Source organism: Eretmochelys imbricata, chromosome 2, assembly GCF_965152235.1.
Source record: "Eretmochelys imbricata isolate rEreImb1 chromosome 2, rEreImb1.hap1, whole genome shotgun sequence".
NCBI classification, from domain to species: domain Eukaryota; kingdom Metazoa; phylum Chordata; order Testudines; family Cheloniidae; genus Eretmochelys; species Eretmochelys imbricata.
In genome coordinates, this window is record NC_135573.1 from 268,687,470 (window position 1) to 268,713,900 (window position 26,431).

Genomic DNA, 26,431 nt, shown 5'->3' on the forward strand with positions numbered 1-26,431 from the left:
CAGAGGCAACGTATCTCAGAGCATGCCAAGGATCCACACGACAGCCCATATCCATACACCAGTTAAAGGCCCCGGCTACGCCCCAGGTATCGGGCATTAGCCAGAGCCATTCTGAAACAGAATGCTTCCCAGAAAGGCGTCAGGACGTCTGGGCCTTCCCGGTCTCTCTAAGGACCTGATCCAATCAATGGGAATCTTTCTGTTGACTTCAGGGAACACTGGATTGGGTCTCAGTTGTGTAGACTGGGTAGAACTTGCCATAAACCATTTTACTAGCCAACTAGGTAACAGTGATAAGCATCATGCACAATTTACGTGGTGTCCTAGACTTGCAGGTACTTGTAAACACCAATTAATTAAATGAGGCAGAATCCTAGTCTAGGAAGCCGTGTAGATCAACCAGTTTGTCACACAGCCCGGTGCGGGCTGGGGATCCATTTGGAAGTTGTGTTCACACCTTCCTGGAACAATTTTATTTCAGAAGAGCTCTGTCTAAAATGTTGTCCCTCTCGGGCAGGCAGGGCCAAAGAAACTGGTTCAAAACACAGAGCATGCTTCGCAGAGCCAGTCCTGCTCCCATTGAAGTCCATGGAGAATTTGCAATCGAGCCCTTTATGTTTGCTGTCTGCGCACATGCATTTGGAGTAGAAAGTGCACACTTTAAAGGAAAGTGATTCCATTTCTAAGGCACTTATCTCACACAAGAAACATCTGTCTTGACATTGATGCTGATGGTGTAAACAAAGCTAGAGCTGGGGCAGAGAAGACCTTTAAGCTATAACTTTCCCTGGGTTTAGCTGAGCGGGAAAGGCTGGATCCCCTGGCAGCAAACAGAACACCAGCATCTTCAGAAAAGGACAGTTGGTGAAAGAACTTCTGGGGGATCCTGGCAAGGATGGACCCATGACAAGCATCACTAACCTCCCTACTGGGTATACTTGAAGTCTTAAATTTAAAAAGCTAATGCCCTCAAGGGACAGGCAGTTTGAGACAGGCAACAAACCCAAACGCACTACATACACCATACAAAAATCCACCAGCCACAACTAGCAAAGAGATTCCTCCAATAACACAATGTTGTTAATGTATGATGGTCTCCTAGAGAAGAGCCCTGTGATCCAGATTCTCGCTCATCATGAGTGGATGCTGGTATTCCAGTGGGGAAGGAAGCACCCAGTCCTGCCTATTCCATGGAGGAGTTTGAAGGGGACTTCCTGAATTTAGCTACCAAAGATCACCCTTTGCACGTAGAGAAATACCACATATATGCACCACTTGCTGGAGGTGCAGGTCTTGGTGGGACATTTATCAATGACCTTGCTGGACACGAGGGATGGGACCAAGTTCTGGCAGCCACTGGGCAGCAGAAAGCTTAGCTCGAAGCACATGCTAAGATGTTCATTCTTCCAGATTTAAGTCCAACCAGAGCAAATGGAGGCAGGGAGTGCCATGCTGTGAAGTAGAAGTCATGTGGGTGAGGACACAAGGGTTTCCATTCTGTGTCCTGCCAATGCATGGGCAATTCCTAACAAGTCCTTTACCTGTTGGGACGTCGGGTGATGAAATTGGGTGCTGGGAAACATCACACCAGACAAATGCCTGAGAAAAAGAAGGTTTGAAAGGTGACCCGGGAGATGAATGAGCTGTAACTGTGCCATCTGTATGACGCACACTCAGGCTGTGAATGCCGGCTTTCTTAGAATGTATTTCTGTGATTTATTATTTGCATAATGGCAGCAGATGCTGAGCAGTTTACGGACAGGTATAAAGGAAAGGCTTCGCCTCACTGATTTTACGGTTTCGAGTTCCTGTCTACTATATGGTCCTTAATGCACAAACGTTAAAATCAGCACTAAGAGTTGCTGATGTCCGTTCCTTACCATTTAATTGTGTTGAGATGGAAGCTACTCGACCCATTGTTCCGTAGAGAGATGGAGCACAGAATTCTCTTTAAATGTGGTATTGATTTTCTAATGTGGTAAGGAGAGTGATCCTGGCAATTAAGGTCTGTAACTCATAGCCCTAGTAAAAACAGTAAAACATATATTACAGAAAAAAAATCACTGATCAGCCACAAGGAACAGAACCATGAGCAATAATGAGCTTGGGTTAATTATTATGAGGAATATCTTAGGCACAGAGAATGTGTTTCGTGTTGCACAAGACACAGATTGGTTGTCTATAACTAACCCTAAGAGGTGCTGATGGTCTGTAAGACGAATATAGAAAAGATGAGATGTATTCGGAGATTCTCTGTGAAAAGAATAAAATTTCCTGCATAAACACACCTGGCATTTTGGCAGAACGGTGAATTAGTGGGTGAAGTGACTGCAATAAATCAGAAATGTGAAATATATTTGGATTTTAGTCAAACATTTGATTCTGTGACTCACAAAATTTCCTTTCAAAAGTTCATTCAGATTGGTGTGGATTGAAAACCGGCTGGAAGACCAGTCAGTCTAACCTATCTATGTTCTTATTATGGTTCCCATCACTGGGGTATTTTCACAAAGAGTAATCAGAAATGGCCATGTAACCAGTTATAGGGAGGTGTCTCACAGGGTTTACAGGAACTGGTGAGAGGTCCTGTTTTAGTTAACATCTCAGTCAGTGATCTGAAAGATGGGGTGACCAGCACACCAATGAAATCTGTACATGATACCAAATTGGAAGGACTTGCTAACATCAATAATCCCAAGGGTCCTAGTGGGATTAGAGACCTGGGCAGGAAATAACTAAATTAAGATCAACTTGGAAAAAAGCAGTTAGTACATGTCAAGGAAAGTAACCAGAATCTCACATACTCAGTGGGGAAGGAGACACCTGGGAAGCAGAAATGGCTGGAATGGACCCAGGTCTGACGGTGATCAGCAAATTAGACATGTGATGTGGTGGCAAAAAGTTGTGTCCTGCATGCAATTGTTAGCACTGGTTTTCAAAAATCAAATGAGAAGAAAATTCCCAAAGTGACCAGATCATCAGTTATCAGAGCATTTCCTATTGGTCCTTGAAGACTTCATGTTACAATTTTTAAATGGGCTGGGAAGTTCTCGGATACGGCATAACGGTCCATGGCCACATGTCCATAGACGCCACCACAACCAACTCAGCTGCACTCCTGCAGCAGTGGGCTCCTCAAACCCAAGACCACAGGGATGGCCCTGAGAAGACAGTAGCAGCAAGGCTTTCCTCCCTCCCTGGCTCCAGACACACACTAGGGGGTAGTGGTGCATGAACCTGCTAGCCTGGATTCTACACAGTTCTCCTTACCTGTGAGCTGAGGCTGGAGAATTTCTTTCTAGATAGTTAAGTGGTTAGAAGAAAATTCTCGGTTTTATTTGGGGTTGGTTTGGGGTTGTTGTTTTTTTTTTTGCTTTGTTTTATATAGTTCCTTGTTCTAGCAGCCATGTGGATGCCAGGGGCTGGGGCTCTTGGATTGGTCCCCTGCCCCCAGGCCGGGTAGACTTACCTGCCCCGGGTAGAACACTAAATGCCTCTTGACCCTGGACGTGCAACCCTGTTTCCAAGACAGCTCTGGCCAGAGTGGGGCCTTCCGAGGGTACACAGGAGGGAGTAAAAGAGATGAGCTGCAGGATGGCATCGGAGGACCGCACGCTAGGTGTATGCGACTAGCTGAGAATTGCCCTCTCCCTCTCAGGCCATAGGCACACAGACTGGGCCGTTCCGTGGGGTTAAAAAACTTTTCCTCCCACCCCCGGGAAAGAAGCCAACACTTCATTGATTCATACACAGATAAAACAGATGGTGCCTCCTAGCAGCAGGCCCTGCGGCTCAGTACGCACAGAGAAATACCGGCCGGAGCAGCAGCTCAAAGACCCCAGCTGGTGCCATGGGGCTCATAGGGATCAAACCAGACCTGTGCGAGGAGCTGGGGCACAGGGAGATGCTTCTCTCATTAGCTGCGGCGGAGCCCTCCATCTTGGCTCCAACGGGATTGTGCGGAAGAACTACTCCAGTGGGAGGAGATTAGGTGACAAATTCAGATCCTGAAATGAGTTTCTCAGACTGGCGTTCACATCGCATTAACAGCGAGGGCACGGGAAATGTGCTCAGTCACGCAGCAACCCTTGGAAGTACTGTTTGGGAAACCCAGCGGGTGAGTCTTTGGCACATAAGTTACGAGGGAGGTCTCTGATCTCCTGAAACTCCACCCTGAAGGCAAGTGATCTCCAAAGAAACCCAGTTTATTGTGTGGATCTCTTCCTTTCATCTGAATAAATCCCATTCGGCTACAGGCACTGTCTGTCAGGGCCCTTTGAACGTGCAGGGACAAGCCTCAAGAATACGGCTTTGAGATCATTACTGAACAGAGGTGTTGGGCAGCAGGAGGGAACTGATGAAATAGAGAAAGCTGGGAGGGGGACAAGGGCTTGTTTTCTGCTCCACCCCCTATCTGTTCTGGGTATCCCCCATCTTGGGGAGAGGGCCTGGTTTGGTTAACCTCTCAGGGAATGCTCTGGAAGAGAAGGTGACCAGCACACCTGTGGATGGCGTCCCCATGGGGCCTTGAGCTCACAGTGCTCGCTGGAGAAGCTTCCATTGGGGGGGATGATGTGAGGGTGTCATTCCCCCGCACCCAGCATCCCTCCTCCGCCAGCCCCCACGTCCCTTACGCTCATGGAAGCGGAGGGGAGGAACTAGACCGAAGTCTGTGCACTGTTGCATGTGGCCTGGAGTACATTCCAGGGGTCCACAGGGCCTCCCACGTGCTGATGGGACGCTGCTTCCGAGGGCCATTGCAGCTCCAGGGCCCAAGGGTTCCCACTGGTTAAGTGCATGTGATTGTGTCTCCCAAGCCCCAGTGACCATCACAGTCTGCTACTGCCTCAAGCTAACGGAGTGTGGTTGTTTTTTTTCCCTTTAGCTGAACGGGTAGAAGCCAGTGGTTTAAGCGCTGATGTTCCTGGGCCGTGAGAGTGGGGATAGCCATATCTGTGCAGCCAGTTCGTTACACCTAACCAGGGGCTGATGCTGGAAGATCATGGGTGAGCCGCGATCAGGACAGATTTTCACATCAATCAATCATCACACAGCGCAGAGTTCCTTTCAAACACACCTTCCTTTATTGATCTCTAGCATTCCAGCTACAGTACCCGAGAGACACCCCCCATTTCACTGCTGCTTCCCCCCAGGATTAACCCTCAGCAGACATGCCCCTCCCCACCATGCTCCTGTCATATTTTCACACCCTTTAATCAACCCATCTCCTTCTGCCCAGGCAGGGGTCACTACAAGTATTCAAGCAGATAGTTAAAGACCCAGGATCCTCTATAGAAATACGAGCCATCACATGCCTCTTAATCAGGAATACGGCACTCTCCAGCCATAGAAAGGTCTTGGGGAAATGGTAGCCGTGCCTTCCCAAAGAGAAACTTACCCAGCCAATCCTCTGGGGTTACAGACAACATTCAGATTTTTTTTTTAAATAAAGGGTGTTGGGAGGGTGAGGATCTCAAAAACCTCGTACTGATCGGAGTGTTTGCATGAATCTCTGACGATGAGATACACGTGCTCTCTCATCCAGGGTGGGTACCCTATCCCTTGGTAGGATAAGGGTGATCAGATTTTCTCCTCGGTCACTAAGGCCTCAATCCTGCAAGGTGCTCAGCACTCTGACCCTGATCCAATGAAGCACTTACGCCCTTGCTAAACCAGTGAATAGTCCCACTGATGCCAATGCATGTGCCAAAGTGCTTTGCTTTGCTGGATCATGGCCAGAGTATTCAGCACCTTGAAGGATTGAGCCTTTCTGCTCCTGTTCCCACTGAAGTCAATGAGAGCCTGTCCATTTATTTCAACAGGAGTTGGACTGGGCCCTAAAGTCTGATCTATGATGTTAATCTCTGGATGTATCAGCTGTTATGACTTGAAATCCATGGGTTAATTTTACCCCAATACAGCTCCACTGAACCCAGTAACGATATGCCCATGGCGAGACCCAGAAAGTGAAAATGGCTAGAAACTAAAACTGACCAATCTGGTTTCCTTGCCCAGGCAGAGTGAGATGTAACACTGAGCAAACGGCAGAAAACCATGAAAGGAAAATTCATTTTTCTAAACCATTTCTCTTTTACTCATCTGAACAGCTGAGTGACAAAGGCAGGAACCATTTGTGTTGGACATCTCTTGAGTTTTATGCTGACTGCACTGATGGCCTTTTCCAGCAGCTGCCTCTCCCAGGGGAAACAGACTGAATTCTTGCCCTCCTCACATGCAGCAGAAACTTGCCTCCTTTTGGAACATTAATGAAACCTTCCCCTTCTGCCTGAAATCTTCGGCCATAGAAAAGAAACATTACAAACACAAACAGAAAGGACCAGAAGAGACTAGAACAGGAGGTGGGAAATATCACAAAGGGAAAAATGTGGATGCAACTACATGCCACTGGCATAGCAACTCTCCTTGAACTGGCCTGTAACAGCAACCAGGGAGCAACACTCCAGTGCAGCCACTTGGAGATTTCTTGCTGTCCTGTACAGCAAGGGGAGCGAACAAGATTTTTCCAACATACATGACATTTGTATGATGTCTCTCCTTGTGTTTTATCAAAATATTTTCCCACCTTCAGGAGGTCTCAGGTGTATATTCAGAATTACAGATTCGCAGAATTTAAAGCCAGAAGAAATCACTGTGCTCCTCTAGCCAGACCTCCTGCACCAGCCAGGTCACAGAACCATACCCAGTGATTCCGGCAGAGAGAATTATTCTTAGCTTATCTTTGCAGCTCCTTAGTTCTCCAGTTCTGGTTAAGTGATCTCACTCATGCAGATTCACTGGGGAAGTTTTATCTTATGAGGAGCGTGCCCTCCCTTGGGGCATTTAAATGGTCTCCTCTGGTATGGATTCTCTGGGGTATAATGACAGCTGAGGCATGTCCCGTGCTCAGAGCAGGTAAATGGGGCCCCTCCTTTGCGGATTTTCTCAGATGTCAGCAGGAATATCCTCAGACCAAGCCTCTCCCACATTCAGTTAACTGGGATGGTCTCTCCCAAGTGCAGGTTCTCTGGGGTTTTGTGAGCCTGCTTCTCCCTGAAGGTTTTGCAGCAAGGACTATATTTGCTCAGTCTCTGCTCCGTGTAGGGTCCCTGGTGATTTAGAAGAAATCTCTGGTCTCTGAAGTTTTTTTTTTTTTAATCAATTATGAGGATAACACAGTTTCTCTGGGTTGGATTCCAGGGGGTGGGATGAGATCCTGCTCCAGGTGCCACCTTCTCTCCTGTGTGGTTTCTAGGAGAGGTGGCTGTGGGCTGAAGCTTTTCCCACATACAGTGTATGAATATTTCACATGAGTCATGAGCTCCTGCTTCTTTTTCACACTCATCCTTCTCGCTCCCTGGGTAAATGAACACATTCAGAGATTAATTCATGCGCTAGTGGAAAATTTCCAACTACCCGGATAACACAAACAATACCGAGCACATATAAATAGTGCTTTACGGGCCAGTGCCAGGGCCAAACACCCCAGAGCAAGAGCTGGGGGGGGAAGCCGGGCAAACATGACTGACAACTGCTGTAATTTACACAGCTCTGCAATGGTCACAAGGCACTCTTAATTCAGCCAAGGGCTGGGATGGTGCAGCCACGTTTGCCTTCTCTGGGCACACTCCCCTCTGCTCTGTTCACTGGCACCAGCCACCCTGCCTGCATCCCCTAACGCAGAGCTGCTGGTACCTTCGTGCTTCCGCTGTCCCAAAAGGGGCTGCAGCAGACGCACCCCAACTGCCCAGCTAAGGGTATTTAACCAACAGCCTGGGAGCTGTGTCTAATTGGCAAGAAGTGAGTGCAGCTCCCCTAACCCTTAATATGGAGGAGGGGCTTACAGAGAGCCCCGATCCCAGCATGCCTGGCCTCGACTTGCTCTGAGCAGCCAGGCCAACGCCGTTTGGAAGACCAGGGCCCTTGTGGCCCACGCTGTAGAACACTGGGCCTGCAGTGATCCCAGGGCTGAATATTGGCCAGGCCAGAACTACGGGCTTTAAGGTCCTCAAGGCTGCAATGCTCCACGACAGAGAGAAAGTGAAGAGAGCTGTTCCTAGTTTTCAGGGGTGCTTGGCATTCACCGCTCCCATGGGAGCCAGCAGGAGGAGTGGGTGCTCAGCACCTCTGAAAAGCAGGCCAGACAGGTCTGATCCTGCAAGATGTCAGGTGTCTCCAATGGAGGCTGAAGGGTACTGACAGGACTCAGCACTTCACAGGATCAGTCCCTACAGCAGCAATAAAGAACTTCACCAGGAGTTTCCCTCATTGTTTAGCTCATCTGCTCCCAAGCACAGGAAGGGGAGCGAGCCAGGACAGGGACAGGGAGCTGGGAGAGGGACGTGGGTGGAGGGCGAGGCCATCACCATGGAGTCGGGGCGCTGGGACTTGGGATTCCTTCTGGGGCTTCTATGTGGGGTGGGCACAGAAGAGCACGAAACTGACCGACCAATGGAAAGAGGAGCTGTACAGGGGGACCCAGAGTCAGTGCGTGAAGACAATCAGTATCCCCTGTGGGGACTCCGGGGTGCGTAAGGAGCGACTGAGGCCTTCTGGACACTCCAAACGTTCACATGGCGTCTCTGCCGTTCAGCCTCTCACGTCCAGTGCAGTCATGGGCCCCTCCAGGAGCTCCCAGTGGAGTTCAGAGCTATCCGCTCTGCAAAGCTTTTAGCACGACATCAGGCTCATGTCAGGGCTTTGTCTCCCAGGTGGGTTCTCTGGTGCGTAGTCAGGTTTATCTTCTGCGTGAAGGTTTTCCCGCACTCGGGGCACGTGAAGGGGGTCTCCCCAGTGTGGATTCTCTGGTGGATTTTCAGAGAGCCTTTCTGGCTGAAGCGCTTCCCGCAGTCGGGGCAGGCGAAGGGCCGCTCCCCGGTGTGGATGCGCTGGTGGGTGACGAGGCCGCTCTTGCAACTGAAGCTCTTCCCGCACTCGTCGCAGGTGAACGGGCTCCCCCCTTGGTGGGTCTTCTCGTGCGTCACCAGGAACGTGCGCTGGCTGAAGCTCTTCCCGCACTCGGCGCACTGGTACGGCCTGTCCCCGCTATGGGTCCTCTGGTGGCTGGCGAGTGTCTGCTTCTCCTTGAAGGCCTTGCCGCAGTCACTGCATTCGTAGGGCCGCTCCTCCGTGTGGGTCCTCTGGTGGTTGAGGAGGAATCGCTGCTCCCGGAAGCTCTTCCCACACTCGGGGCAGGCGAAGGGCCGCTCCCCGGTGTGGATGCGCTGGTGGGTGACGAGGTTCTGCTTCAGGCTGAAGCTCTTCTCGCAGACACTGCACTTGTAGGGCCGCTCGCCCGTGTGCGTGCGCTGATGGATGATCAGGTTGTGCTTGAGGCTGAAGCTCTTACCGCACTCGGGGCAGACGTAGGCCCTCTCCCCCGTGTGGTTCTTCTGGTGCCGGGTCAGGCTGGGCTGCTGGTTGAAGCATTTCCCGCACAGAATGCATTTGTACTCCCGTTCCTCCGCCTGGCTGTGAATTATGAGGTTTCTCTCATCGCTAAAGCTTTCGTCGCAAGCGGGAAACGTGAATGGCCTTTCTCCGGGGGGGGGCGTCAGGTGAGTCATGAGATCCTGCTTCTGATCCGCACTCATGGGACCGTCATCTCCTGGATAAACAAACACACTGCAGGTAGTAAGCCAGGCCCCAGTGGAAAAGAGCCGTGAACACATCCTTGGACACTGAACAGACTCCTCACGGTCACTTCCAGCATCAACAGCCATTAACTCTGCCTGAAGACAGCTGGGTTTTATTATTATTAACAACACCCCCATTCCATTGATTTGTCCACTTCTACTCAGAATAGCCCCAGTGTGGTTTACAAATATAAACGGATACAGAGATGAAAGGGATCATGCTGAAACGCAGCCTCCTCCAGGGTGGAATACGAGAGCCCTGAAACACCACACAACAACAGCTAAGCACCCAAAAGGAAGACTCCAATTTCAGCTGTGGAGGGAATTTAAATAAAGACAGTGTAACCAATCAAGTCAAATAGGGCACTGACCCTTACCCAGCGTGCCATGGTTCCTGTAATGACTATCAGTGATCAGGGCCTGGCTGTCTTGTATACCTCACCTGAAGGATGGTACCTACAGCAACAGTGACCCGTGCATGTCTACACCCTGGTATTTATTCAGTACTGGAGTAGAGGGAAGAGTGACATCTATTCAGTCTCACCACATCTGTGTATCCTGGGAGGTCTCCAACTCTCCTAGCCTGACTGCTTAACGGGAAGGCATGAGGGGATCACAGCACAAGGGGGGGGGGGCTGATGGCTGGGGGGTTCCTCCTCATTGGAATATGTTGCAACCAGAGGGAAGTTGTCCCTCTGCTTGTATACGCTCAAGCAGCTGAATTAGGGTGCCCCGGCTTTCCCCAGCAGGCGACTGCATGGAGACCCAGGAGCCCAAGTGATGAAGGTCCTGCCCACAAAGTGGGGCTGGTAGCAGCCAAACTCCCCCTTCACAGTGCCGCCCACAGAGACTACAAGTCCCAGCATGCAATGGACCAGAGTCCCAGAATGCAACGAATCAGGCTTAGCCCCGCACCAGCAAGTGCTGCCCGCTGGGGGCAGCCTAGGACCCCGCACTGTGTCCGCACGGAGACAGGGCAGCCGCGTGTGACAGCCAGGAGCAAACGCGGAGCCGCTGAGCCCCACGATGCCCCCGCCAGGCGTGTTAGCCTCGCCCACGGCGAAGTGACTTGCCCAAGGCCGTGCAGCCAGGCGGTGGCAGAGCTCGCGCTCCACGGGAGCCGGGCAGCGCGTCGCACTCCCTTGGGCTGGCAGCCCGCTCCCGCCCCTGGGCCTGCGGCGTGGGCGGGACCCGTCTCCCCTCTGCTGGGCCGTGTGAATGCCCCGGCGCGTGCTGCCCCCCGACGCCCACCCGCGTTCACCCCGGTACTGCCCCACCCCCACCCCTCGGCGCGGCCGCAGGGCCCCGGCCACGCAGAGCCCCGGCCACGCAGAGCAGCCAGTCACTGGGCCGGGGTTCCCCCCCACGCGCCTTACTGCGGAATCCCCAAGCGAACGCTCTTACCCAGATCCGCTGTCACTCCGGCGTGGCCGCGCGCAGACGCTGCACCGGTGCGGGACCCGCAGCGAGCGCCGGGAGGTTTGTGTACAGCAACCCAGCCCGGGCTGTTCCCCGGGAGACAGAGGCTGGGTCCCGGGTGCAACTCCCCTGGCTCCCTCGGTGCAAGCAGGCGGCGAGTTGGCTGGAAGCGTCCGACGGGAGCGGAGGTGGCTGGGCCTTCCTCGGGCGGATTCCCCGCTTGGGCTCGGTGCGCCGGGCTCCCGGGCTCGGCTGCAATGCGGAGCGTGTGCCTCGCTCCGCTTCCTTCTCCTCCCCCAGCCCCGCTCCGCTAAGAGACTCCCCCGCGGGCAGGGGCGGAGAGGAGCTTGCGGAGCAAGAGGCGGCGTGTGGGAAGCAGGACAGGCTGGATTCACACCGCACGGGCTAGTGCGCCAGTGATGCCGGGAACTGAGCTCGCCCTTGGCGAGTCACACCGAGCCCGCTCCATTGTGCGGGGCTTCCAGCCTCACAGCCTTGCAGTGCATCCCTGGGAGCAGCTGGAGCACTTCCTGCGAGGGGAAGGAGGCTGGCGATTGCTGCGATTTCCTGTTTTATCACGGGGTGGGGACGGGCTGACAGGCCTCCGCCCTGGCGAGGAGACACCGGCCAGACAAACTGTGACCCCCCAGGGTCAGTCCGGAGAGAAGAGCTGGGTGTATTCACAGAATCATAGACTATCAGGGTTGGAAGGGACCTCAGGAGGTCATCTAGTCCAACCCCCTGCTCAAAGCAGGACCAATCCCCAGTTTTTGCCCCAGATCCATAAATGGCCCCCTCAAGGTGCTCCAAAGCTTCTCTCTCCCCCCCCCCCCCGCCCCAGAATCTGGTCCAATAAAAGATATAACCTTCCCCGCCTTGTCTCTGTCACCCCCTGGGACCCACCGGCTACCACAACGCTGCCTACACACTTCTGTCCGCTGTGCAGTCATGTATGTTGTAGGTATGTATTCTCCCAGATCATCCCGCTTTCTGGGCCAAAGACCATCTGGTCACCGTGTGCAGATGAATCCAGAAAGCGAGCTGCAAAGGGGTGAAATGGGTTTGTGCCTTTTATAAAAAAACATTCTAAGATGTATTAAAAAAGGCAAGTGTCAGGGGGTAGCCATGTTAGTCTGTATCCACAAAAACCACCAGAAGTCCGGTGGCACCTCAAAGACTAACAGATTCATTTGAACATAAGCTTTCGTGGGTAAAAAACCACTTTTTTTTATTTTGGCATCTGAAGAAGTGGGTTTTTTACCCACCAAAGCTTATGTCCAAATAAATCTGTTAGTCTTTAAGGTGCCTCTGGACTCCTCGCCTCCTCTCCTTGTTTTTTACGTTAGAAATTTAGGTCTTCTTTAATCTGTTTTTTTCGTGGAAGACTCTATGGATGACTAGAAAACTCTGAATCGCTGGAGATGTTCATATACTATGATGATGAGGATGGTATAAAAAGACAGGCAAACAGAACTAGACTTATGGCACTAGAGAGACCATTCAGCTGACCCTTGATTAATTGAGTGGAGAGATAATTGTTATTCAGCACGTTTAAAACGCTTTGGTTTTTGTTTGCGTTTGTTGACACATTTAACTCAGATGCCCGAGAAACGCTTGAAAGAAAGATGTCTTTGTTAAAACTTCAGACCTGGCCCTGATCCCTTCCGTTAAGGGCTAGGGAAACTCACAATCCTTATTGGCCCCCTCTGAACACTGCTGCTAACAACACCTTCCTGCTTCTATGGGTCATCCTGAGTTCATCCAACCCCTCTCTGTCCCTCCGCTGGCTCCCCCTTCTCCACTGCAGCCAACACAAGCGTCTTGTCTTCCTCTGTAAGGCTCTTTGTGACTTAGCCTCACCCTCTCTGATCTGGTATTTTACCCCACCTTTTCACTGACAAATAACCCAGCCTTTGCTGTCCACCACTCAGCTTCGAGCCTCAGACATGGCTGTGATTTCTTCAGCACCACCTAGTAAAAGTTCCCCAGCAAGGTGGGGATGAGGTGGATGAAGCTTTCTTCCGGCAACTCGCAGAAGCTACTAGATCGCACGCCCTTGTTCTCATGGGCAACTTCAATCACCCTGATATCTGCTGGGAGAGCAATACTGCGGTGCACAGACAATCCAGGAAGTTTTTGCAAAATGTAGGGGACAATTTCCTGGTGCAAGTCCTGGAGGAACCAACTGGGGGGGAGCTTTTCTTGTCCTGCTGCTCACAAACCAGGAAGAATCAGTAAGGAAAGCAAAAGTGGATGGGAATCTGGGAGACAGTGACCATGAGTTGGTCACTGACACAGGGAAGAAAGGTAAGCAGCAGAATACGGACCCTGGACTTCAGGAAAGCAGACTTCAACTCCCTCAGGGAACTGATGGGTAGGATCCCCTGGGGGAATAACATGAGGAGGAAAGGAGTCCAGGAGAGCTGGCTGTATTTCAAAGAATCCCTACTGAGGTTACAGGGACAAACCATCCCGATGTGTCGAAAGAATAGTAAACAGCAGGCGACCAGCTTGGCTTAACAGTGAAATCCTTGCGGATCTTAAACATAAAACAGAAGCTTACAAGATGTGGAAGATTGGACAAATGACCAAGGAAGAGTATAAAAATGTTGCTCAGGCATGTAGGAATGAAATCAGGAGGGCCAAACCGCACCTAGAGCTGCAGCTAGCAAGAGATGTTAAGAGTAACAAGAAGGGTTTCTTCAGGTATTTTGGCAACAAGAAGAAAGCCAAGGAAAGTGTGGGCCCCTTACTGAATGAGGGAGGCAACCTAGTGACAGAGGATGTGGAAAAAGCCAATGTACTCAATGCTTTTTTTGCCTCTGTCTTCACGAACAAGCTCAGCTCCCAGACTGCTGCGCTGGGCAACACAGCATAGGGAGTAGGTGGCCAGCCCCCTGTGGAGAAGGAAGTGGTTCGGGACTATTTAGAAAAACTGGACGTGCACAAGTCCATGGGGCTGGATGCTTTGCATCCGAGAGTGCTAAAGGAGTTGGCGGCTGTGATTGCAGAGCCATTGGCCATTATTTTGAAAACTCATGGCGATCGAGGGAAGTCCCGGACGACTGGAAAAAGGCTAATGTAGAGTCCCATCTGTTAAAAAGGGAGGAAGGAGGATCCTGGGAACTACAGGCCAGTCAGCCTCACATCAGTCCCCGGAAAAATCATGGAGCAGGTCCTCAAGGAATCAATCCTGAAGCACTTACACGAGAGGAAAGTGATCAGGAACAGTCAGCATGGATTCACCAAGGGAAGGTCATGCCTGACTAATCTAATCGCCTTCTATGATGAGATTACCGCTTCTATGGATGAAGGGAAAGCAGTGGATGTATTGTTTCTTGACTTTAGCAAAGCTTTTGACATGGTCTCCCACAGTATTCTTGTCAGCAAGTTAAAGAAGTATGGGCTGGATGAATGCACTATAAGGTGGGTAGAAAGTTGGCTAGATTGTCGGGCTCAATGGGTAGTGATCAATGGCTCCATGTCTGGATGGCAGCCGGTATCAAGTGGAGTGCCCGAAGGGTCGGTTCTGGGGCCGGTTTTGTTCAATATTTTCATAAATGATCTGGAGGATGGTGTGGATTGCACCCTCAGCAAATTTGCGGATGGTACTAAACTAGGAGGAGTGGTAGATACGGTGGCAGGTAGGGATAGGATACAGAGGAACCTAGATAAATTGGAGGATTGGGCCAAAAGAAATCTGATGAGGTTCAACAAGGATAAGTGCAGGGTCCTGCACTTAGGACGGAAGAATCCAATGCACCGCTACAGACTAGGGACCGAATGGCTAGGCAGCAGTTCTGCGGAAAAGGACCTAGGGGTGACAGTGGACGAGAAGCTGGATATGAGTCAGCAGTGTGCCCTTGTTGCCAAGAAGGCCAATGGCATTTTGGGATGTATAAGTAGGGGCATTGCCAGCAGATCGAGGGACGTGATCGTTCCCCTCTAGTCGACATTGGTGAGGCCTCATCTGGAGTACGGTGTCCAGATTTGGGCCCCACACTACAAGAAGGATGTGGAAAAATTGGAAAGAGTCCAGCGGAGGGCAACAAAAATGATTAGGGGTCTGGAACACATGAGTCATGAGGAGAGGCTGAGGGAACTGGGATTGTTTAGTCTGCAGAAGAGAAGAATGAGGGGGGATTTGATAGCTGATTTCAACTACCTGAGAGGTGGTTCCAAAGAGGATGGTTCTAGACTAGTCTCAGTTGTAGAAGATGACAGGACAAGGAGTAATGGTCTCAAGTTGCAGTGGGGGAGGTTTAGGTTGGATATTAGGAAAAACTTTTTCACTAGGAGGGTGGTGAAGCACTGGAATGAGTTACTTAGGGAGGGGGTGGAATCTCCTTCCTTAGAAATTTTTAAGGTCAGGCTTGACAAAGCCCTGGCTGGGATGATTTAATTGGGGATTGGTCCTGCTTTGAGCAGGGGGTTGGACTAGATGACCTCCTGAGGTCCCTTACAACCCTGATATTCTATGATTCTAAGGTCCGTTGAGCTATCAGCCTCTGCCTGTAAATCCCTGAAAACTCACCTCTGCTGTGATGCCTACAGAGCTCTGCCAGCTGACAAAGGGAAGGGAGAGAGGATGAAATGTACAGACAAGGTTAGAGGGCAACTTGGATGTTGTATTTATAGATTCCAAGGCCAAAAGGGACCATTGTGATCATTTGGTCTGACCCCCTATATAATACAGGCCAGAGGACAACCCCCAAAATAATTCCTAGAGAAGAGCTCTTTAGAAAAACATCCTACCTTGGTTTTAAAATGAACAGTAATAGAGAATCCACAGGACTAAATGGTGGTGAATCATCCTGCAATTTACATGGTCTAATCATATCCACACATTTATAACATGCCCATCACCATAGTATCTAAGCAAAACCAACGCACTGGATTTGTAACGAAGCCTATACCAAGCCTCTTCCCCCCAAGTATGTTTGTACCTGCAGTATATAGTGCCAGACTGTTTGCCCCACACTTAAATCTGGGTGCAAGTACGTCACTCTCTAAATGCTGCACTACGTACCCACCGTTAAAAGGTGCCCACCAACATCGGAGGGGGGCCCTGAAAAGCTGGCTCAGACGCGTGCCCAAGTTTCACCAACTCTAGACCTCTGAGGACTCTACTCATGCAAGTGGGTCCATGGAGGGCTGGGGGATTAGACCCTTAGTCTCCTAAATGTAAAGAGACTGATTTGTAATGCAGAGGGGACGGGCTTTGCTGGCAGTGCAAGGGTGGGAAGGTTTGCCACAGCAGCCATGCAGAAAACAAAGGGTTTACATGACTGCTCCGTGGGCTGATGGGAAGTGTAGTTCTCCCTCTCTGATAAGGTTAAACATCTGTGCTGTGATCACAGGCAGCTTCAGTACCTTCCGGGGAAGGACTACAGCTCCCAGGAATGCTTTGCAGCTCTGTAGGAGTAAAAGCCTTACAATAGAAGGGACTCTATGGGGCTAAGACAGCTGCACATGTGATCTCTGTGGGTAACTGCCTTATTCCTCAGCATCCTTAGTTTGTCAGGGTTTGCTTTAAAAAAAATCCCTCATAGTCCTGCCTGCAGATCGCCCCCATTTTTCTTCTATCTAATCTTTCACTGCCTTTCCTGGTAACCTGAAATCAGACCAGAGTCTCTCTGCACTGGCAGCCATTAAGAGAGAAAAAACGGGCAGGGGGAATAGGAATCTCTAAATACTGATTGATTAAAAAAAAAAAAACCGGATCTGGGGTCCTCATGGTCTGAGGAGTTCCAGCCAAGAAAGCCCATCTACACCCGGTTCATTCCAGCATCAGAGGGGAATGGCTGAGGAGATCTCCGCTCAGGTAGGACATTTACCTTGAACATCGTGTTTGCAGATAAATTAGAAATACACCGAAGAATCTGTCATGAAGCAGATGGCGATCTCAGTTACACTGGTGTAAATCCAGAGCAGCTCTACTGAATTAAGTGGAGTAGCTCCAGATTTACACCAAGATCAGGATGTGTCTCTGTGTCCTGATACTCAGCCTGAGCCAACTAGTTAGGCTGCAGCTAGGGTGACCAGATAGCAAGTGCAAAAAATCAGGACAGGGATGGGGGGTGATAGGCGCCTGTATAAGACAAAGCCCTAAATATAGGGACTGTCACTATAAAATCGTGACATCTGGTCACCCTAGCTGCAGCCTGCAGGTTTCTAAATACATAGGTTGAGACTTGGATTTCGTTCTACTGGAGCAGTTTCTAATTAAAGGGTAAAATACCTCTCGGCTGGGACTCCACTATAAAGTCATCGATTCCAATGCCAGGCGGGACCGTTCATTGTAATCATCTCGTCTGACCTCCTGGGTAACACAGGCCAGAGAACGGCCCCAGAGTAATTCCTGGAGCAGAGCTTTTAGAAAACCCTGCCTAGGAGCAGGGAACATATATATTCGAGCTGCCCCATCTGCCCTATGCAGGAAAGCAGTGCCAGGCTGTCATATCTGAGGGGATCTGACCTACAGCACTGCATCTCTCCATAGAGCATTTGTAGCCGTCGTCAGGTGCATGTTCCATTTGAAAACGTGGCCCGAGATGGCTGAGAAATGCACTTGGGCTGAAGAACCTCATTTTGGAGATGGGGCATGGAAGGGGATCATCTAGATTAGTTTTAGACTGGAGCGCAGGTTAGAGGCTGAACCAGGACTCGGGGTTTATATTCAGCAGCACAGAGCCCGGCTGTTCTTGTGAGATTTCATCCCCAAACGGCAGAGAACTCACGGGAACAGCTGATCTCACAAGTCTTGTGCCACATGAGGCCAAAATCACATGAGAACAGGTTCCAGCTTCATCTTAGCCAGAAGAGGAAAATAAGACCCTGCCAGGTTTAGAATCCAACCTAGAATCAAAACCATAGGGCGAGCTTTGGAGCTGGGGATCCGTATCCAGCCCCTCGGCTTTCGAAGGGGTTTGGATCGTAGGTCGTGCAGCATTAATAGCTATGGTCTTTGGGAAGAGAATTAGAAAAATAACCTGTGGTTATGGTCACCTAAATGTGTTACTGTTCTGCAAAGGCTGGGCATGTTCTTTGGAGGAGCTCAAAGTAACGATCCCTGCAGACAAACCATTCCTTGGCAAGGCAATGCCATGTATTGTAGGTAACCAGCTCTGTATTTGCACCCACAAGACAAGGCATATGCCTGTAGCTAGTTGAAGGGCAAATGGCAGGTTTCAGGAAGGTAAGTACCGCACAAGGGTTCCAGAACTGAGCATTCTCACAATCCCGTTACAAACCCTCGGGTTCCCTGAATTTGTTCACTTGCTTCCTACTTCACACTCTGTTAACCCCCCGCCCACACACACACACACACACACACAGCAGCTTTTAACCTCACACCGATACCATTAGCCCTTCATGTTCCAGGTGGGCACTGAGCGGGTTGCTGTTTGTGTTTCAGAGGCTGGTAACATTTGAGGATGTCAGTGTCTATTTCTCCCCGGAGGAGTGGGCGATTTTGGAAGAATGGCAGAGAGAGTTTTACCGGGACGTCATGAGGGAGAATTATGAGCTTCTGATCTCAATGGGTAAAAATCAACAATCGTTTTGCCTTCACTTTATGGATAGCCTGATTCTGGGCATGTCTGGGGGGACTTCAGTTTAGTCACTTTGGACCACATTTTTAAGGGTTTGATTTCAATAAGAGTTAGGCCCGTAGGTGCTTCTGAAATCCCACTAGGTGCCGATCTGCATCTTTAGGCACCTGAATATCTTTAAACATCTGGCCCTTTCTCTTTCTCCATCATGGTGAAGCTGTGGGCCTGATTCTGAGCTCAGTTACGCTAATGTAAATCTGGAGTAACTCCAGTGAGGTCCATGGAGATTCACCACTGTAAACATGGTTTAAGTGAGAGTAGAATCATACTCTGTGAATGGAAATAAGGCAGTAACATGCCTCAAATCTGACCCACTAATCTGGAAATGGGGGTGAACAGGGAAATGGCAAAGTTTATAGATGATACAAAATTATTCAAGACAGTGAAGTTCAAAGCAGACTGCGAAGAGCTACAAAGGGATCTCACGAAGCTGGGTGATGAGGTAACAACATGGCAGATGAAATGCAACCTTGACACGTGCAAAGTAATGCACACTGGAAAAATAATCCCGACTGCACATCTATAAAGATGGGTTCTAAATTAGCTGTTACCACTTAGAGAGATCTTGGAGTCACCATGGATAGTTCAGCTCAATGTGCAGCAATGGTCAAAAAGCCGAAGAGATTGCTAGGAACTATGAGGAAAGGAATAGAAAATAAGGTAGAACATTTCACATACCATTATGTAAGTCCCTGGTGCCCCCACACCTGCTATACTGTGACCAATTCTGGTCACCCCATCTGAGAAAGGATACAGGGGAACTGGAAAAAGTTCAGAGAAGGAAAACAGAGACGATCAAGGGTATGTAACAGCTTCCATATGAGGAGAGACTAAAAAGATTAGGGCTGTTCATCTTAGCAGAGACGACTCGTGGGGATATGATAGAGGTCTATAAAATCATGACTGGTGTGGAAAAAAGTGTTATTTGCCCTTTCCCACACTACAAAAACTAGGGATCACCCAATAAAATTAATAGGCAGCAGGTTTAATACAACCAAGAAGTACTTTGTCACACAATGCACAATGAACCTGTGGAACTCATTGCCAGGGGATGTTGTGAAGGCCAAAAATATAACTGGGTTCAAAAAAGAACTAGATAAGTTCAAGTTCAGTCAAGATGGGCATGGATGCAAAACCATGCTCTGAAGTGTTTGCCAGAAGACGGGTGGATCACTCCAGCTGCCCTGTTTTTTACAGTTCCCTGAAGTTCTGGGACCAGCCATTGCTGGAAGACAGGATACTGGGCTAGCGGGACCATTGGTCTGACCCAGCACAGCCGTTCTCATGTTCTTAACTGCTGACTTGTGGCGTATCCCTCCTCAGTACAGTTCTCTGAAAAATGCCCTCCGAGTTGGTTTGTTTTGCAACTTTTTTTCTGCAGATCATCATCGCACTAGATGACGCATGCAATAGAAACGCTCGTTCATTCATGCATTTACTCCAGAGCGTTCTTCCTCTAGGGCAGCCCACAAACCCACCACCATCCACCGGAACAAATATTCTCTTAAATATTCCTCTTCATTGCTGTAGAGCAGAGGTACCCTCAATTTCTTGCTGCACCCCTTCTCCACAGGAGTCACATAACAGCCCACCCCCAAACTCCCACCCAACTGGGGCAAAAGCAACTCACCAAGCAGGGCAGGCGGCTCACCCCGAGGTCAGGGCAGGACCTGGCTGGCTACGTCTCCAGAGAAGCCCTCGGCAGCACAGTGCGGGACTAGACCAGGGCACCTTGTGCTTCCTCCCCCTGCCCAGAGCCTCTAGCTCCTGCAGGCTCCTGCAGCACATGGTGCTGGGGCAGGTCAGGCCTGTGGGCCAGGGCAGGACAGCAGCGGGGACAGTGCACAAGTTGTCCCCAGCAGTCCGGGAGCAGGAGGAAGAAGAGAGCAGCAGGCTGCCGCTAGGATGGGGTGGGGCTGCACTCCCCCTCCCACCCCGAGTGCTAGGGGCTTCCTGCATGTTATTTTTCCACATTTAAACTCCAGGGTCCTGATCTTTCAGAGATTTCGGACCAGGGGTGGTGCTGACTGCCTTGAAAGCAGTGGAATGACTCGTGGCAGTCAGCACCACTCCCTGTAGTGAGTTGTTCGCAAGATAAAACCCTTACACACACAGCAACAGCTCCACGGACGCCAGGTGTAGCAGAGTGCAGCATGGCCCCCTTGGCTCCTGCCTCTGCTAGGTCCATAAAGTCACTCGGTGCAGTTTATTTACAGGCTTGTTCCCATCTGCAGGCAAGAGGGAAGAGCTACCTCCCTGCTTCCACTCTCTGCCTTTTCCCTGCCTTCCCCTGAGGCTTTTATACAGCCCCAGGTTAATCAGGCGGCAGCTGTCTCTGCTTCCCCAGTTAGGACCAGGTTAGCTCCAGCCAGCTCTAATTTATTCCCCTGAATGGGAGCTGGCTTGACAGAGGGCTGAATCAGCAACCCTTTGCCCAGCGCCCTGTCACACAAGGGGTGTTATAATCACTGACATCAGGGGTGACTGTCCCTTATTCCACACACGCTGTGACTGGAACAATTCTCAGTGGAATACAAAAGTAGGACATTCTAGGTAACAGAGGGGTGGGTGGTGATGTGGTACTGGAAAGAGACCCTCCGGCCCACCCACCCAGCGGTGTCTGTGCACCACTGTCCCAGGCCACATCCACACCAGTGACCTGGCAGGCATGTTGCCCAGCGCTGGCCAGTCCCCCTGTGTGAGGCCACTGTATTCCCATGCCATGGACCACATTGCCAGCCAGGCTCGGCTGCCTGGCGAGTAGGCCCCGGGCTGCGGCTGTCCAGGCAAGACACCCCCTCCCCATTGAGTCCTGTTGCTGCATGAGGCCAGGAAGGGGATAGCACCATCTCACCCACTTCTCTTGCTGGTGAGATAGGGGGACAGGACCGGGAGCTGCAAACGGTGCCCACCCAGACTCCTGGGTTCCCTCCGATTTTGGGCACTGTCTCCCAAGCGGTTGCCATGGCACTGGCTGTCGAGGGTACCGGCCCTGAAGGATGCAGGGCAGCGCAATGGATAGCCCTATGCTATGTAGGGGGCTGTATCTCTGTATCCAATCCAAGGGAGGGCGGGGGGCAGCCCGCTACACGGGCTCTCTGTGGTGGGAGAGCTGTGCGGGGTGGAGAGGCATGCTAGGCCCAGTCTCTGTGTCCCAGGAGGGTAGCCCCAGCTGGAGGGAGGCCCCTGCCAAGATGAGAGTCCCTGGGGGAGAAGGGGACCGGGCTGAGTGGAGAGATGCTCCCTCAGATGGGGTGGGGGCAGCACACAACAAAGCAGGGGACCCTCCTGAGGGGCAGTGGAGCAGGGAAACCCACCCTTGGGAGGGATTAGGAAGAGTGGGGCTTGCAGAAGCAAGACCCTCTCTCAGAGGGGAGTTTTCACCTTGCCAGGGGGCACATTCACCAGGAGGAGGGGACCTTGTCAAGGGGCCACAAAAGACTCTGAAGCCTGGGAGATGCAAAAGGAAACTAACTGGGTCTGCCTTGCGCTCTCAGCAGGTCATTCTGTTACGAAACGTGACCTCCCGCCACAGACCGAGCGAAGGGAGGAGCCGCCACGTCCCAGGGCGTGGAGCGACGCAGAAGAAAAGGGGACTCTGCAGAGCTGCTTCACAGGTGGGGGATCAGACCTGCTCCAGAACACAGAGGTGTAGGCCCTGCCGGCCCTAGCCAGCGGAAGTGGGCTCACAGCTTCCTAGGGAGGAGCTGCATTTAAACACGAATCTCTGAGGGCTGCTCCACTGGTTCTTTCTTGGCGGATGCCGCCAGGGCAGAAACGGAGCAAGGCCACCATTCCACGAGCTCTTCAGGTTACAGGGTTTCTCTTCCGAGCTTCAGATTTTTACCTCTTCGTTGTCACATCTTGGTGGGCTGAGCTCTCAAATGCCATTCAAAGATTTTGTTCACCTAGAGCTTCTTGAATTTTTTGCTACAAATTTAGCACCTCGTCGGTTAATCTCGCTCTCAGATCCATCCTTCGTTTCTTCAAATGGTTCGTTATTCTCTGGGCAGTGGGGGCATAGTGACACGGGACTCACTGGCACAGCGCCTCCCGCTGGTCATCCTGGGAATTAGCTCTCCAGCCTCCAGAGCACCCCCTGCAGGCCAGGGTCCTGCTTGCCTCAGGCCCCCTGTCCCCCCCCCCCCCAGACCCCAGTGCCCCTCTACATCAGGGTTCTGCCCCCTGCAGTACCCCTGCACACTGGGTCTCCCCTCCCTGGGGAATCCCCAGCCCACCTCAGCAGCTACTGCCAGTCCTCACCTAGCCCCCACACACTGGGGCAGACTGCAGCCATCATCAGCAAGGAGGGTTTGGACCTGCTGCCTTTGCCTAACCTTGGGCTGCCCCTTTGCAACCCCAGTACCTGCTTTAGACCTTCAGCAAGGCCTGCAGGCTGGGGATTTTCCAGCCTGGAGCCCCCCAGCTCCTCTGGCCTTTCCCCAGCCCTGCTCCACTTTGGGTACCCTGTTGAGCTCCCAGGCAGCCAGGCCCATCTCTCTCCACAGCTAGAGAGAGACTACCTGAGCCCCTGGCCCACAGCCTTTTATAGGGCCAGCTGTGGCCTGATTGGGGCGTGGCCCCAGCTGTGGCTGCTTCCCCTTCAGCCTAGCTCTTGGCTCGCAGCCCCAGCCCTCTCCCAGGGCTGGCTGTAACCCTTTCAGGCCCGGAGTGAGTGACCACCCCGCTACAGGGGGGCCTATCGTTTTCAGGCTGTTGGCTGTTCGCAAACTGTTCGTTTTGATGATTTCGATTCATTATTAGTGCTTCTTACAGTGCTATGTGGTTGGGAAAATTAAGACACATGATATTGTGTGTGCTTCCTGTCTGGGAGAATAGCAAATAAGAAATCAAGAATAGCACATGATTAATAGCACGCTTTCTGGTGTGGATTTTCCTACTCAATCTTTTCTGTGAAAATTTTTGGAATTTCGGGTAATTTTTACAATACGGTAGACTCTCAGAGTTATGAGCACCAGAGATACGAACTGACCCATCAACCACACGCCGCATTTGGAACTGGAAGTGCACAATCAGACAGCCGCAGAGACCTTGAAAAAAACCCCACCAAAGACAGGACGGTCCTATGTTAATCGTAAACTGCTAAAAAAATAAAGGGAAAGTTTAAAAAAAAGTTTTGACAAGGCAAGGAAGCTGTTTCTGTGCTTGTTCCATTTAAATTAAGATGGTTAAAAGCAGCATTTTGCTTCTGCACAGTAAAGTTTCAAAGCAGCATTAAGTCAATGTTCAGTTGTAAACTTTTGAAGGAACAACCCTCGGGCTTTGTTCCGAGTGACAAACATTTCACAGTTATGAACAACCTCCCTTCCCGAGGGGCTCGTAACTCTGCGGTTCTGCTGTATGTGACAGTCATCTTAATCTTCCTAAGTAACCAGCAGTGCGACCTTCCGGCTCACTGCAAACTGATGTGACCTGACAGCATTTTTTAAAATCTATCTTTCATACATGCCACCTAGTGTTCAAATAATTAAGATGATCCTGGGAGCAATTTTATCTGTAACCAGCAAATTCTAAGAAATCTTGGAAAGGAGGAAGCAGCATGTATGGTGGGAGTACAGTCTCCTGAGTTGTGTTCCCAGCTTTCTGTCACTAACCTATTGTGTGACTTCTGCCAAGCCACTTGATCTCACTGTGCCTCAGTGAGCCACTCTGTAAAACGGGTATGATACCAGTACTGCTTACCTACCTATCTCACAGCACGGGTTTGGGGGACTAGATAATGCCAGTAAAGTGCTTTGAGATCCTAATATGGAGGCAACATCCTGTTGGCACAATGACTTCCTACAAAAGTTCAAAATCTTTTAAACCTTGTATCTGTAGACATGGAGGTGGTACAAGGGGCCTATAACCAGTGCTGCTTGTGAGACACACCTTCATGGGATTACACTGGAAATCAGACAGAGCTGATATTAAGAGTTTTACCTTCCCTTGCAATAATATTCTGAACTCTTGTCTCTGTGTTGTAGATGATGACAACTCTACTATAAAATCAGAACCACCTGACCCCTTACCAGAGAGATCAGAAGAGAGTCTCTCCATGTCTCCAGACTGGAGAAATGCCTACAAGATCCAGTGCAAACCACAAAGGCAACAGATGTACCATGCAGAAGCCAAGCATGAGAAACTAACTATAAAATTAGAGTCAAGTGAGCCCTCATCAGAAAAGTCTGAAGAAGATCTTTCCACATCTTCAGACATCTACAGGATCCAGTGCAAACCAGAAAGGCAGCAGATGAACCCCACCGGAGCAGAGAATGAGAACCTTACTGTGAAATTAGACTCACCCGAACTATCACCGGAACAGTCCAAAGACACTGTTCTTGAGTCTTCAGACTGGGACAGCATCTTCAGGATCCCTTGCAAATCAGGAAGGCAGCCGGTGACCCTCATTGAAGCGACCCATGAGACCTCTGCTATAAAACTGGAGGTATCGGACCGATCATCGGAAACACGCCAAGAGAACGTGGCCATGAATCCAGACTGGGGGAGTGTCTGCAGGGTCCCATGCAGATCACAAAGGCAGCTGAGGAGCACTCTAGAGGCTGAGGCTGAACAATCCAGCTTTGGCAACATGGAGAATTTTGCACTTTTCCAAGGACACCTGAAGAGAGAAATGCCATACGTGTGCATGGAATACAAAGACAACTTTGCGGATCAGGTTGGCCTGGAACCACACCAGGGAAAGCTCCCACTGGAGGCTCCATTTAACTGGACTGATTGCAGCAGCAGCTTTGGGCCGATGTCCCTTCTCATGACTCATCGGGAAACCCACATGGGAGTGAGGCCATACATCTGCACCGAATGCAAGAAGGGCTTCAATCACAAACAAGACTTGATACGGCATTACCGTATCCACACGGGAGAGAGGCCCTATCAGTGCACTGAATGCGGGAGAAGCTTCATCCAGAAAACGCACCTTATAACGCACTTCCGAATCCACACGGGCGAGAGGCCATTTCCATGCACCGAGTGTGGGAAAAACTTCAGGAAGAAAACCCACCTGGTGCGGCACCAGAGGACTCACTCGGGAACCCGGCCGCTTCCCTGCTCTGTATGCCAGAAGAACTTCAGCCACAAGCAAGATCTCGCCAGGCACCAGCAGATCCACACAGGGGAACGGCCGTTCACGTGCATCGAGTGTGGGAAGAACTTCAGCTGGAAGAAGAATCTTATCACCCACCAGCGTATCCACACGGGGGAGCGGCCCTTCAGCTGCGTCAAGTGTGGGAAAAGCTTCAGCTGGAAGAAATACCTCATCACGCACCAGAAGACCCATGAGGAGAAGAGACTGTACAACTGCCCTCACTGCGACAGGAGCTTCTGCCAGAAGTCCGTGCTCACCATGCACCAGAAGACGCACCTCGAGAGGCGATCCTACACCTGCACCATATGCCAGAGGAGCTTTGGCCACAAGCAGGACCTCATAAGGCACCACCGGATCCACACCGGAGAGAGACCCTTCGCCTGCAGCGAATGCGGGAAGAGCTTCAGCCAGAAGACTCACCTGGTTACCCACTTCAGGATCCACACAGGCGAGAGGCCGTTCCTGTGCAGCGAATGCGGGAAAGGGTTCAGCAAGAAAACCCACCTGATGAGGCACCAGCAAATCCACACAGGGGAGCGCCCCTTCAGGTGCACCCAGTGCGACAAAGGCTTCAGCTGCAAGAAGAACCTCCTCACCCACCAGCTGATCCACTCGGGGGACGTGACCCTCTATGCCTGCGCTGAGTGTGAGAAGAGCTTCAC

The 26,431-nt window shown here is 51.0% G+C and overlaps 2 protein-coding genes across 5 annotated transcripts in view; one reads left to right on the forward strand and one right to left on the reverse strand.

The window, feature by feature from the left end:
• Positions 1-5,108: 5,108 nt before the first annotated feature.
• LOC144260069 (uncharacterized) overlaps positions 5,109-26,431 on the reverse strand; it is a 44,138-nt gene continuing 22,815 nt past the window's right edge. The window contains exons 1-3 of one of the 4 annotated variants that reach the window (XR_013344992.1): positions 11,037-11,748; positions 8,443-9,604; positions 5,109-7,354 (exon numbers count right to left, since the gene is read on the reverse strand). Coding sequence is in view for 1 of the 4 variants with exons in the window: in XM_077808609.1 (XP_077664735.1) it covers positions 8,685-9,590 (906 nt within the window). In the remaining 3 variants the exon portion in view is untranslated. Of the gene's footprint in view, positions 9,605-11,036; positions 11,749-26,431 lie in introns of those variants that run through there. The other 3 variants (XR_013344993.1, XR_013344994.1, XM_077808609.1) reach the window with 3 other exon arrangements.
• LOC144260047 (uncharacterized) overlaps positions 25,063-26,431 on the forward strand; it is a 317,403-nt gene continuing 316,034 nt past the window's right edge. Inside the window, exons 1-2 of the mRNA XM_077808549.1 lie at positions 25,063-25,693; positions 26,114-26,390. Of these exons, the coding sequence (XP_077664675.1) occupies positions 25,155-25,693; positions 26,114-26,390 (816 nt within the window). The 5' untranslated portion in view covers positions 25,063-25,154. The remainder of the gene's footprint in view (positions 25,694-26,113; positions 26,391-26,431) is intronic.